Source organism: Fragaria vesca, linkage group LG4 (assembly GCF_000184155.1).
Source record: "Fragaria vesca subsp. vesca linkage group LG4, FraVesHawaii_1.0, whole genome shotgun sequence".
Classification (NCBI taxonomy): domain Eukaryota; kingdom Viridiplantae; phylum Streptophyta; class Magnoliopsida; order Rosales; family Rosaceae; genus Fragaria; species Fragaria vesca.
Window position 1 is genome coordinate 4,025,365 of NC_020494.1, and position 11,475 is coordinate 4,036,839.

The window sequence follows — 11,475 nt, forward strand, 5'->3', positions numbered from 1 at the left end:
TACATTTTTTATTCTTTCATGGTGTTATGTGTCATACATGGGTGCGTTTACTAAAAGGAAAGAGAATGAATCCATGGGAAATGATTCCCATTTTCTATGAACTTTTGAACTTTCTCCATACTGATCGATGCATAAAACAAAGTTGATGTTAGAGCAACAATTACTATTTCATGATTTTTGCATAATTATTTTTCCAGTTGAGCATAATATATAATTCCCTTTCCTACTACAGGAAGATAAATTTCAATCCAACGATCTTTTTAGGTGATTGATGAATTCTAAATTGACCAACTATTAGGCAAGGATTCTACATAGTAGTATAGTATAGAGTAGTGAAACTTTGATTTTATAAGCTTAGTCTGGCTCTAATGCATGTCGACAGAGATCGGTGCAATGGTCGGTGACAAGGATTGCTTCCCCGACAAACAAGGAACAAGAGGCTTAGTAAACGTAGCTCTTCCAGTGGCCTTGCGGCATACAGACCTAAGTGGCTTTCCGGTTGCAGAAGTTAGGATGACATGATCCATCAAAATATTGGAGCAACCCAAGTCGGAGCAATCCAATGTTATTGCTTCCTCACTCGATGAAGTTCCGGTGAAGCCAATGAATTCTACCTCACTAACTTTCACCCCTCCATTCTGTATATATATGTAGATAACAAAAGAAAAGAAAGAAAATTAGATGATCTATAATTCAATGATTTATTTGTGAAGCTTTCTTAATGAAAAGTTACTACTAATCCTGTTTGTTACATAATGTTTCCTTCGAAATCAGAGGGGTCATGTCGTTGCTCTTTGATATGAACATTCCCTCAATTAAAAGCACTTGCATATAATAATTCATGCATATTTCACTTCATATATGAGTTTTACCTTAGCTGGGAAATTAGCTGCAACAGCTACATAGTGTTGGTCAATCAGAATAGGATTTCTTGATTGTACAAGGGTCATTCCTTTGAAGAAAATTTCCCTGGCATACCCGACTCCTCCCTATAAGAAAAACAAAGAAATCATCAGCAAGAAACATATGCATTATGTTTATGAATGTTGAAATTATCAAATTCGTATATGGATGTTTATATACCATATATGTTTTAATTCTTGCGCAGTTCATAGTTCTTTCACAATTACAATTCTGAAAGTATATATGCTCGACTTTGTCCTCAGTAGTTGGATCTTGTCCTAAACTGCCCAGGCTAAGCAAAACACAAAACAAAACGAGGTTAATGGCATTGATGATTCTTACTGTATTTTTAAGACAGGTTACATTTTGGGACATAATTTAAGCTACCTGAAACCATGACCTGGTCCGCAAGTCACATGAGTTACGTTTACAAAAGAGGAGCCTCCCTTAATTGCAACACAGTCATCACCTATAGAATTAACCGAATATCAAATAACATGAATTATAATCTTAATTAGTTGAGCTACCTTATTTATTCAATAATAAGATTATAGCCAAAGTGACAATTTGAATTGAATTACCTGTTCTGATGACCGAATCTTGTATGGTTACTTGGCTTGATAAAGAGATGTCGATGCCATCAGTATTCGGGCTGTTTTCTGGTGCATTCACATGAATGTTTGATATACGTACACCATGACAGTTGTATATAAATATATGAATTTTAGGGCTGTCACGAGATGTAAATCCGGATAATTGAAGTTGATCGCATTTGATGAAGTGTAAAGCCTACAAGAAAGAAGAATAATTCTTCAAAATTCTTTACAACTCCAAAACCCAAAACTATAGTAAAATAGTACAAACTCATGTTAATATTGTTTCATCTCGTAGATAAATAAAATAAAAATTTACCGTGGGTGCTTCGCAACTTTGTTTAGTCTACTGAAAGAAATAAATAATAAGTCATTCAATCAATCTATTTTGAATTACAAAAAAAAAACAAAAGGGGTAATGTATTTCATGCATATGCATATATAACATATACCAATTTTATATATATCGGTGAGCTATGACTTAGTTGATTAGGTAGGCTAACCAACAATGTTGAGGTCATGGATTCAAACTTTACCGACGTATGTAAGGTGCGTGAGTTTATAATAAAAAAGTTTAAAAAAAAAAAAAACCTATACCAATTTTATCAAAATATTTGTCAATTTATAGCAATAATTTGTATTTTGGTTTTCTCCTAGGAAATTATAGACTTGTTACATTTATGAATTGGGTTTTTTGGCTCCACCAAATTGCACCCTTGCCATTTATAAGTCCTCCCCCCTTGATGATGAGACCCTTCACGTTTCGGAAGCATAGCCAACATCCCAATTTGCACACATCGCCCCATCCTTTACGAGTGGATGGAGCAACAATATTCCCATCAATCTGTTCAAACATAAATCATTCAAAGAGTTTAATTTGGATAAGAAACAATTAGTTGAGGAAGAAATAACGAACTGCACACTTCTGATTACCTGAAGTATGACACTACTGAATTTGCAAGGACCTAAAAGTTCAAAAGGTTTGACTACAAAGGTCTTCCCTGCAGGGATTTTTAGGAGTTGGCTGGTAGAGCAAAGCTTATTCCATGCATTGATGAAAGCCTGTGTATAAATCAAAGAAACAACAAGTGTTAAGGATTTGTGAAGTAACAAGAATTTCACAGATTCGTAAGTGATTCAAAATTAACGTGCTTTTTTGTTATAGACTGTACATAAATAGCACGAATGATGAGAAAGTTAAATAGTTACTTGAGTATCATCTGCTACGCCATCGCCATGAGCACCAAAATCAAGCACACTAAGAGTACCATTTTGACCATACCCATTGCCAAAACTAAATGAAGCGATAATCCATAGAAACACAACAGTGTAGTAGTGAACGAAGCCCCTGTATAGAGCAAAGTTAAGAAAGAAATGTTATTCTTTGAGGAAAATAGTAATGCCTAATCCAAATAGGACGTATACATGCGTACCATTATTGTGAATGTTGTCTCGGTTTGTGCACCCAAATGATCAAATTAACAAGACAATATCACAATAGACAAGCTTTATAGCGTTCTTATAGTCTCGCTAGAGTTGGCCATACATGCATGTTTTGTAATCTATGTATGCTAGGAATAACAATTAATGATGATTAAATACCTAATAAATATTGTTCTATGTATACATTATACATCAGTTAACTCGTCTGATAGTCTAAAATCTCTAACTAGACATTTCTTCGGTCAAATATACATTCTACAAGACTACAAGTTTGCATATACACAGTATCTATTCTTCATTTGGATTCTATCTTTATTTCTTTTGCGAAATCGAACTTTTGTTTACTAAATTTTGTTTATTCGGTAAGACAATCACATTAAGGTGTTTTATCAAACTAAAAGTATGCTTATTACAACATTGTAAGTTTGTAACGCACCATATCTACTCGCTTTCTATCTAATATTTTTCTAGCTAGTGTCCTAGAAGACAAAAGCCCTAGAGGACGTCGCCATTGTTGCTGGTGCTTGTCTGGTTTCGCCTCGGTGTTGGCGACGGCCTATGGCTTAGCCGGCGTACGATTGGTGCAGCCAGATGAGCGGATGGCATCATTGGTGCATGTAAAGATCAGTGGTTGGGATCAGCAGATGTGCTTGTTCCCTTTTTTGGGTTGGAGGATGTGGCTAAGTCATGGTGGCGGGTTGGGATAGGAGTGGAAATGGGTCTTTGCCGGGACGGAGCGGCACTTAGTGCTCAAAGTTTGGTGGGTCGGATATGGTTGCTGGTTGAAGTAAATCGAAGATTGTTGGTGCGGTAAAATTCCATTGAGGAGTTTGACCCACTAATACGTTCGGACTGCCAACTTAGAAAATTCAAGAAGGTTAGTTCTATCGTTGACTTGAGGCTTGACCGTTGGGAGAGAAGGTTGGGGGGAGGGTGTGTGGGGTTCACAATGAAGGAGAAAATGGTCACGTCTATTCGGCCGTTCTCATGCTTCTGCAAAGTGTATTCGCAGGCCATTGACTGTTTATATTCGTAGGCCATTGGCCGTTTATATTCGTAAGTCATTGGTCGTTTACATTCGCAGGCCATTGGCCGTTTCTCATGCTTTTGGCATGATTCGTTAGCAAGCCATAGGTCGTTTTTATTCGCATGCCATCGACCATTTCTCTCATGCTTTCAGCATGGTAAATTTGCAGACATTGGCCATTTCTCATGCTTTTAGCATAGTTTTTATTTCCAGATCTCTAGTTGTGTTGACTCTTCCCTTGAATATTTCCTCAAGCTCTGGCCGCCCCAAATCTTTCCTTAGGCCCTAGCCACCCTGATTGTTTCCTCGAGTCCTGGCTGCTTCGACTCTTTCGTCCAATGGCGGACGCAGAAATTTTTCGACGTGGGGGCAAAAAAAACCATTTCATACTGTACCGTACCCATGTCTTATCCTAGTGCAGAGCTGCCTTCTTCTAGTGCAGAGGCATGCAGATGGTTGGTGGTGTGTTGTTTACTGGGGCTCTCAACACAAATGACCAATATAAAATGAATTCCCCTTAGACGGTGTGGTTAAAGAGAAGATGAAATGATGTGAGAGATGATAAAAAATCAAATCAAAGGGCAAATGAGAGTTACTTTGATCAGAAAATCTTAGGTGTGGGGGCAAAAACTTTGAAAAAAACATCAAAATATGAAACCCAGCAGCGTCAGTTCGGCAAAACTGAAATCCGACTGGGGGCAGCTGCACCCACTGGCCCTTACCTGCGTTCGCCAGTGGTTTCCTCAAGGTTAAGATTCATATTCAACATGAGATCTGGAATTGCCCCCATATTCCTTTGAATTTGACAAACAACAATTCATCCTTTTTGGCCATCGGCCTCATAAGTTCACTTCGGCTACTAGCCTCAAAGATTTATTACGGTCACCAGTCTCATAATTATGATAAATAAGGATTTAGGAATAATAAATAAAAAAATAAAATAGCACTTACTAAAAGAAGGAACACTAATCTACATTACCTGAACCCCTATTTATTTTTTGGGGTTTGTATTTTTGTCACTCTCAGAGTCCTGAGTGACAGAATTGAGAGAATTCCTGAGGTAAAGCTCCCGTCGTCACCTTTTAAGGAAATTTGTTTCTCACATACGGCGCCATTTTTTTGTACGATAAAATTAGAAAAAAAGATCGAGCAACAATTACTATTTCCTGGTTCAATTATTATTTTTCATGGGGGGTTTCCTTCCCTAATACAAGCAAAACCAGATTCTTACATCTAATTCAATACTACACTTCAATTCCATGTACATATGATGAATTGTGAACTGATCAACTCTTAAGCAATAAGGATCCTAAGTATTAGTTCAGTGAAACTTCATATCATGTTTGTCGTAATAAGAATAGTGTGGCTTTAATATGTGATTGGGAGTGGTGCCATCACTGGTGCCAGATTTTGCTTCGAGTTTAGGCAAGGAACTGGAGGATCAGTAAAACTAGCTTTTCCAGTAGCCTTGTAACATGCAGAACGAAGTGGCTTTCCGATCCCAGAAGTTAGGCTGACATGATCCAACAGAATATTGGGGCAACCCGAGTCCGAGCAATTCAATGTTATTGCTTGCTCACTTGCTGAACTTCCGGTAAAGCCACTGAATGTTATGTCACTAACTTTCACCGCTCCGGCCTGTATAAATAAATGTGCCGATAGAAAAAATAGATACATACATATGTCAATTTTTCTAAGAACATGTCTCTCATATAAACTTTTTCTCAATGCAATAAACATTATGTCAATTTCTCTATGCAATGAACATTATGTGAATAAAAGTATTTGCATATATTGATACATACATGTACCAAAGTATAACATATAAGTTTTCAATTGGGGAGGTCTAGTTTCATTTTTTCAATAGTGGTTGTTCTGATACTTTAAGCCGCTATGTACACAAATACCTCGCTTTGTTTTTCATTTAATTTTCAATTTAACCGGGCATTTCTAACTCTATAACTACTCTTACCATAACTGTGCAACTATGTCCGCCATCACAGTAGTGTTGGTCAATCAAAATTGGATTTTGTGACTGTTGAAGGGTCATCTGATTATAGAAAATCTCTTTGGCAAACCCAGATCCTCCCTTGAAGAAAAACGATGAAGAAATCATCAGGAAAAATAAATAAAAAAGCATATACATTACGTCCATGAAAGTTGCAAGTAATAATTTGACAGATATCATTACCATCCATGTTTTAATTCTTGCGCAGTTCATAGTTTTGTCACAGTTACAATTCTGAAAATATATGTCATGGACTTCATCTGCAGTAGATGGAATCATCCCTAAACTACCGACACTAGAGAAAAACACACAAAGGGTTAAAGGGACAAACACAATAATTAGCTATTGTTATAGTTATTTGAGACACTACATTTCAGAATTATGATAGGCCGCAAGGTTCGATTTATTCCAATATCATCAACAAAAAAGTTGGAGTTTTAGCTACCTGAAACCATGACCTGGTCCGCATGTCACATGAGTTACGTTTACAAAAGAGGCGCCTCCCTTAATTGCAACGCAATCATCACCTATAGTTAGAGTATTTGAAATAAATAAACAAACAATAATCTAATTTGAGTAGCATCAACTTGAATTACCAGTTCCGATAACAGAGTCTTGTATGGTTACTTGGCTTGATTCAGAGACGTCGATGCCATCAGTATTCGGGCTATTTTCCGGTGCGCTCACATGAACGTTTGATATATGTGCACCATTGCTGCGAAATAAAAATATATGGACTCTAGGGCTATCACGAGAAGTAATTCCTGATAATTGAAGTTGATAGCATTTGTTGAAGTATAAAGCCTACAAGAAGGGCAAAAAAATTCTTGAAATTTTTTGACAACTCCAAAACTAAAGCAAAATAGTACAAATTATGTTTTTTTTTTCGACAATATAGTACAAATTATGTTAAATACACACCCCTAATATCTTAATACACACCCCTTATTTAATACACCACCTATCAAGTTTTTCATTTCAGTATTATACTTAATACACATCCCAAACTGTCTAAAATGCCCTTAATTTATGAAATATTCTATTATTTAATATAATTAATGTATATTTACCATTTGGTACCTCTTTTTACATATCATTTCGTCTAATTTTTGCTAGAAATTTTTGGTTATCATCATTCAATTTATAATCAAATGATTATTGTTATATCCCAACTCCAAATCACCAATACAAGTTTTTAAAATTCACACGCTAATAGAACTGTAGAAGTACAGTAGCTATTGAACATAGATAGCTAGTTATTCGATAAAACATGTCATGATAAAGATGCAGCACTCGACAATATGATATGCAAGATCAAACTAAAACTGATACAGATACAAAAAAAAAAAGACAACCCAAATGAATTGTGGAGAAGAGTTGGGGTTAGGGGAGAAGACATGCTTTCGACGATTTTAGGGTAGAAGACGTTGAAAAGAATACTTCTAGAGTTATTTTTTTTTTAAAATAATAGATGTCTGTTTTGGTTATTTAATTTACCTACAAAATCTCAATAGAAACATAAAATAATAAAGGTGTGTATTAAGAGATTAAGGGTGTGTATTTAAAATTTCTCATTATGTTAATATTGTTCCTTTATATGTAGACTGACTAATTTATAAAAAGAAAAATGTTATTACCGTGGGTGCTTTGCAACTGTTTGCAGCCTCCTGAAATTAATGGATAAAATGTCATTCAATCATTTTATTTGAAGTATTTCATGCATCAATATATATATATAACCTATACCAATTTTTGCATAATGTATTTCAAGAAATGCTACGATTATATGGACAAATATATATATGTCAATTTAGCTAATTTGTACTTTGATGGATTGAGTTTCTTCTAGAAAATGATAGATTTATTACATCTATGGATTGCGTTTTTTGGTTCCACCAAATTGAGCCCTTGCCATCTATAACTCCTTTCCCCTTGATGACGAGGCCGTTCACGCTCATGAAGCATAGCCAACATTTCAGTGCGCACGCGTCTTGCCATTCGCCAAGAGTGGGCGGACCAACAAGATTCCCATCAATCTGATCAAAGAGGATCATAGAAAATTATTCAGACAGTCTCAATTTTTAGAAGAAATATTACTTGAATAAAGATACCAAATCGCACATAATTTGATTACCTGAATTACAACACCACTGGATTTGCAAGGACCTTCAAGTTTAAGAGGTTTAACTACGAAGGTCTTCCCGGCAGGGATGTTTAAGGTTTGGCCGGTAGAGCAAAGCGTCTTCCATGCAGTGTCGAAAGCCTGTACAAATCAGAGATGCAATTAGCATATAAATATCATGTGTTACTTAACGATTAATACAAGGTTACAAAAAATTTACTCGCGACTTAAAACTGTGCACAAGTATTAATGTTTTGGTTAATTATAACAATCAATGTAATAAGTGACATTAAATTATTGTGCTTTTGTTGTAGACACACGAGTAACAAGTAGGAACAATTTAACAAAAATCAGTTACTTCAGTATCGTCAGCTACGCCATTGCCGGAGGCGCCGAAATCAAGGAGGTTGAGAGTACCATTTTGGCCATAACCAACGCCAAAAGTAGACGAAGCAACAATCCATAAAAACACAAGAGAGTGAAGTAGTGAAGGAAGACCCTGTATAAAGAAAAATTAATTAAGTAGTTAATCTACTTGAACTAGAGGAAAAAGAAGGGAAAAGAAATGATGCCTAGCTAGTGGCCGGCCAATAGTATACCATTATAGATGTTCTCTAACTCTTTGCACCCAAATGATCAAATTAGCTAGACAATACTAGTACTACAATGGATATATACCTGATTCTTTTTAGCCCTTTTATAGTCTCACTCGAGTTGGCCATGCATGTATTTTCTCAATTTTTGCTGGGATTTAGAAGTAATGATAATTAAATACATAATTAGTATAGTTCTGCGTATACATAATACGTTAGTTAACAAAGTCTAAAATCCTTAAATTAGACGTTTCTTATTCTTCATTTAGATTGTATCTCTGGTTACTTTTTTTTTTGTTTTTTTTCGGTAAGATAATTTCATTTTGTTTTAGCTGAATTTCATTCGGATTCCTATTGTCTCAATCAGTATTCCTTTGTATTTCCAATATTCAACTTTTTTCCCTAATAATTACTGTATTTTATCAACCTTAAGTATTATGACGTTGCAATACACCAGATTTATTTCTAAAATATGGAAACATCAATTTGATACTTTTTGTTTACAAATATATAATATGCTAAGAATAAACTTGAAGAAATTTTTGCTAAATTTGGTTAAATTCGGATGTGTGGCGCATATATATAAAGCAATGTATGTCCGCCTACAGGGAGGCTCAAGATCAACATTTATGGTAGCTTTCATGGAGAACTGGGTCATGGTGGAGTTGGAGTGGTGATCCGAGATGAGAATGGCGAGTGTAGAGCGGCCTTGGCTAAACCTCTGCCCTATACGATGTCAGCGTTGCAAACTGAGGTGGAAGCACTCCGTGCAGGTTTGTTAATGGCTGTACATCAAGAGTGGGATGATATAGAGCTTGAATCAGATTGTTATGCACTAGTTCATGCCCTTACGGGGGAGAGAGAGGATCTCTCGGAGTTTGACAGATTGGTAAAGGTACGCGAGTTCTTTTCTTTCTTTTACCATACGACATATATATCGAGAAACAAATGGTGTGGCTCATAGATTAGCCCATCTTGCTAGTTTGAGTGGTTTATATTGTTTTGGATTGAAGAAACACTTGTTATTATTCGAGATGTTCTTTTCGAAGATATGTATAATAATGCTAGGGGTTCAGGCTCTATGTCCCCCCTCCCCCCTATGTTTTTGTTTGATAATAATATCTTAATTGAGGCACCCAGATAGATCGGGGTCTCAAGTTCTATTAAAAAAAAGGGTAAAATATTGTATAGTCCTTGTGGTTTAAAGTCGACATCGGTTTAGTCCTTATGGTTTTATTTTAATATGAGTAGTCCTTGAAGTCACGATTTTTCATCCAAATAGTCCTTATGGTTTTATTTTAATCTGAATAGTCTTTAAAGTCATGATTTTTCATCCAAATAGTCTTTATGGCCTTTAACTGAGAAAATTGTCGAAAAGACTATTTGGATGAAAATCATGACTTTAAGGACTATTCAGATTAAAATAAAACCATAAGGACTATTGGATGAAAAATTGTGACTTTAAGGACTATTCAGATTAAAATAAAACCACAAAGACTAAACAGATGTCGACTTCAAACCATAAGGACTAAACAAATTTCAATTCTAAAAAAAAACAATTAAGCATCACTAAGAAAGTACATATATATGCCATAGGCATAGCTAGCCTAGGGCGAGAATGGTCAATCGAGACTTCTCAATTTTAGGAAAAAGTTTATTTTCCTAATTACCTATGATGCATGTAATACAAATTTAATATAAATTGACCCTTCTAAACTAATAAAATTTAAAATTGTAAACTAGGACTCTCTGACCTAAAGCGTTGATCGCTAAGGTCTCAACAGTCAAGATTTATCCCTTGTCCGACGGCACGCCCTTATATATGGCGTCGTTGTCGAACGGGCCAATTAGACGACCTCGTGTTCAGTGATTTACCGAGTCAACATCATGGTCGCATAGGAGTTTTTTCGATGTGCAGAACGTTTGTGCACTTTGTTAGGGGGAGGAGGTGGTGGCTGGTGGACATCAGAGGCTGGTAGGTGGACCGATTAGGTGGCATGTTATGAGACATAATCAGATGGCGAGGAACATGTGGCGGCATTGTCAGGTTCTATGGAGCACATATGAAATCGAGAGTCTTGAATCTGGTTTGGGTTGCTAGGGTTCGATTGAAGGGTGGGCGATGGTGGTAAAGGCAGCATTCCTAGTTGGTGGTTCGAGAATGGTGGTGGGATGGAGGACTCTTGGCTCATAGTAAGGGACGCCGATGATGCTACTGGCGGTGGGATGATATGCAGGTGAACTGGCAGTAAGGCAGGTTTCACTTCGGTTACCGTGGACTTGGACTTGGTAGTTTTTGGGTTTGGGTCTTTGATATGGGCCCATGTTATTTCTTTGTCATGTTTTGTCATATTCTACTTATTGTTAATACTGGCTTCATGCCAACAATAATGACTTACGACTTTATGGTAGGACGAATTGGGCTTGGTCCCAGAATGCACACTCTGTGTGCCTAGCTTGATTTTCCTAGTGAGGCGGCAAGCTGTTTGTTTGATAGAATGGACGTTAACTCCTAGGGGCATAATGAAATTGAGTGTCAATGGATTTATTTCTGCACGGCAACATAGTTGGAAAGATGATTAATTGGACACTAAGACATGTATTCGTGTTACATATCTAGCGATCTTTCTATTATGTTACTGCAGTGGAAAAACAAATAAAGTAGTCATTCGTACACTCTTTGCTTATTGGTGTTTGTTAGGGTACATAGGTTGTGGAGAATCGTGGTATTATTTTAGGATGTCCATGTAATCTAGGGGTTTGGGCTTTACGTTCTCTCTCTCTCT

General features: G+C 36.4%; 2 protein-coding genes across 2 annotated transcripts in view; both read right to left on the reverse strand.

Annotated features, from left to right (window-relative positions):
• Positions 1–365: 365 nt before the first annotated feature.
• Positions 366–4,756, reverse strand: LOC101302645 (probable polygalacturonase At3g15720-like). Its single transcript, XM_004297856.1, has 9 exons — positions 4,689–4,756; positions 2,706–2,844; positions 2,430–2,558; positions 2,173–2,340; positions 1,485–1,692; positions 1,291–1,372; positions 1,084–1,195; positions 873–989; positions 366–638 (listed from the first exon to the last, which is right to left on the reverse strand). Exons 1-9 carry the CDS (start codon positions 4,754–4,756, stop codon positions 366–368), a joined length of 1,296 nt encoding a protein of 431 aa, XP_004297904.1.
• Positions 4,757–5,334: 578 nt separating this feature from the next.
• The window catches only part of LOC101302931 (probable polygalacturonase At3g15720-like), a 10,844-nt gene continuing 4,703 nt past the window's right edge, over positions 5,335–11,475 (reverse strand). The window contains exons 2-9 of the mRNA XM_004297857.1: positions 8,455–8,595; positions 8,109–8,237; positions 7,843–8,010; positions 6,571–6,778; positions 6,420–6,501; positions 6,158–6,269; positions 5,939–6,055; positions 5,335–5,604 (exon numbers count right to left, since the gene is read on the reverse strand). Coding sequence (XP_004297905.1) covers positions 5,335–5,604; positions 5,939–6,055; positions 6,158–6,269; positions 6,420–6,501; positions 6,571–6,778; positions 7,843–8,010; positions 8,109–8,237; positions 8,455–8,595 — 1,227 coding nt within the window. The remainder of the gene's footprint in view (positions 5,605–5,938; positions 6,056–6,157; positions 6,270–6,419; positions 6,502–6,570; positions 6,779–7,842; positions 8,011–8,108; positions 8,238–8,454; positions 8,596–11,475) is intronic.

Coding starts and splice junctions, on each gene's coding strand:
- LOC101302645 (XM_004297856.1), bottom strand. CDS start 4,756: ATGGGGGCAATTCCAGATCTCATGTTGAATATGAATCTTAACCTTGAG. Junction 1,693..2,172: donor AAAAAACCCAATTCATAAAT/GTAACAAGTCTA, acceptor TCTTTCTTGTAG/GCTTTACACTTCATCAAATG. Junction 1,373..1,484: donor AGATTCGGTCATCAGAACAG/GTAATTCAATTC, acceptor TTAATTCTATAG/GTGATGACTGTGTTGCAATT.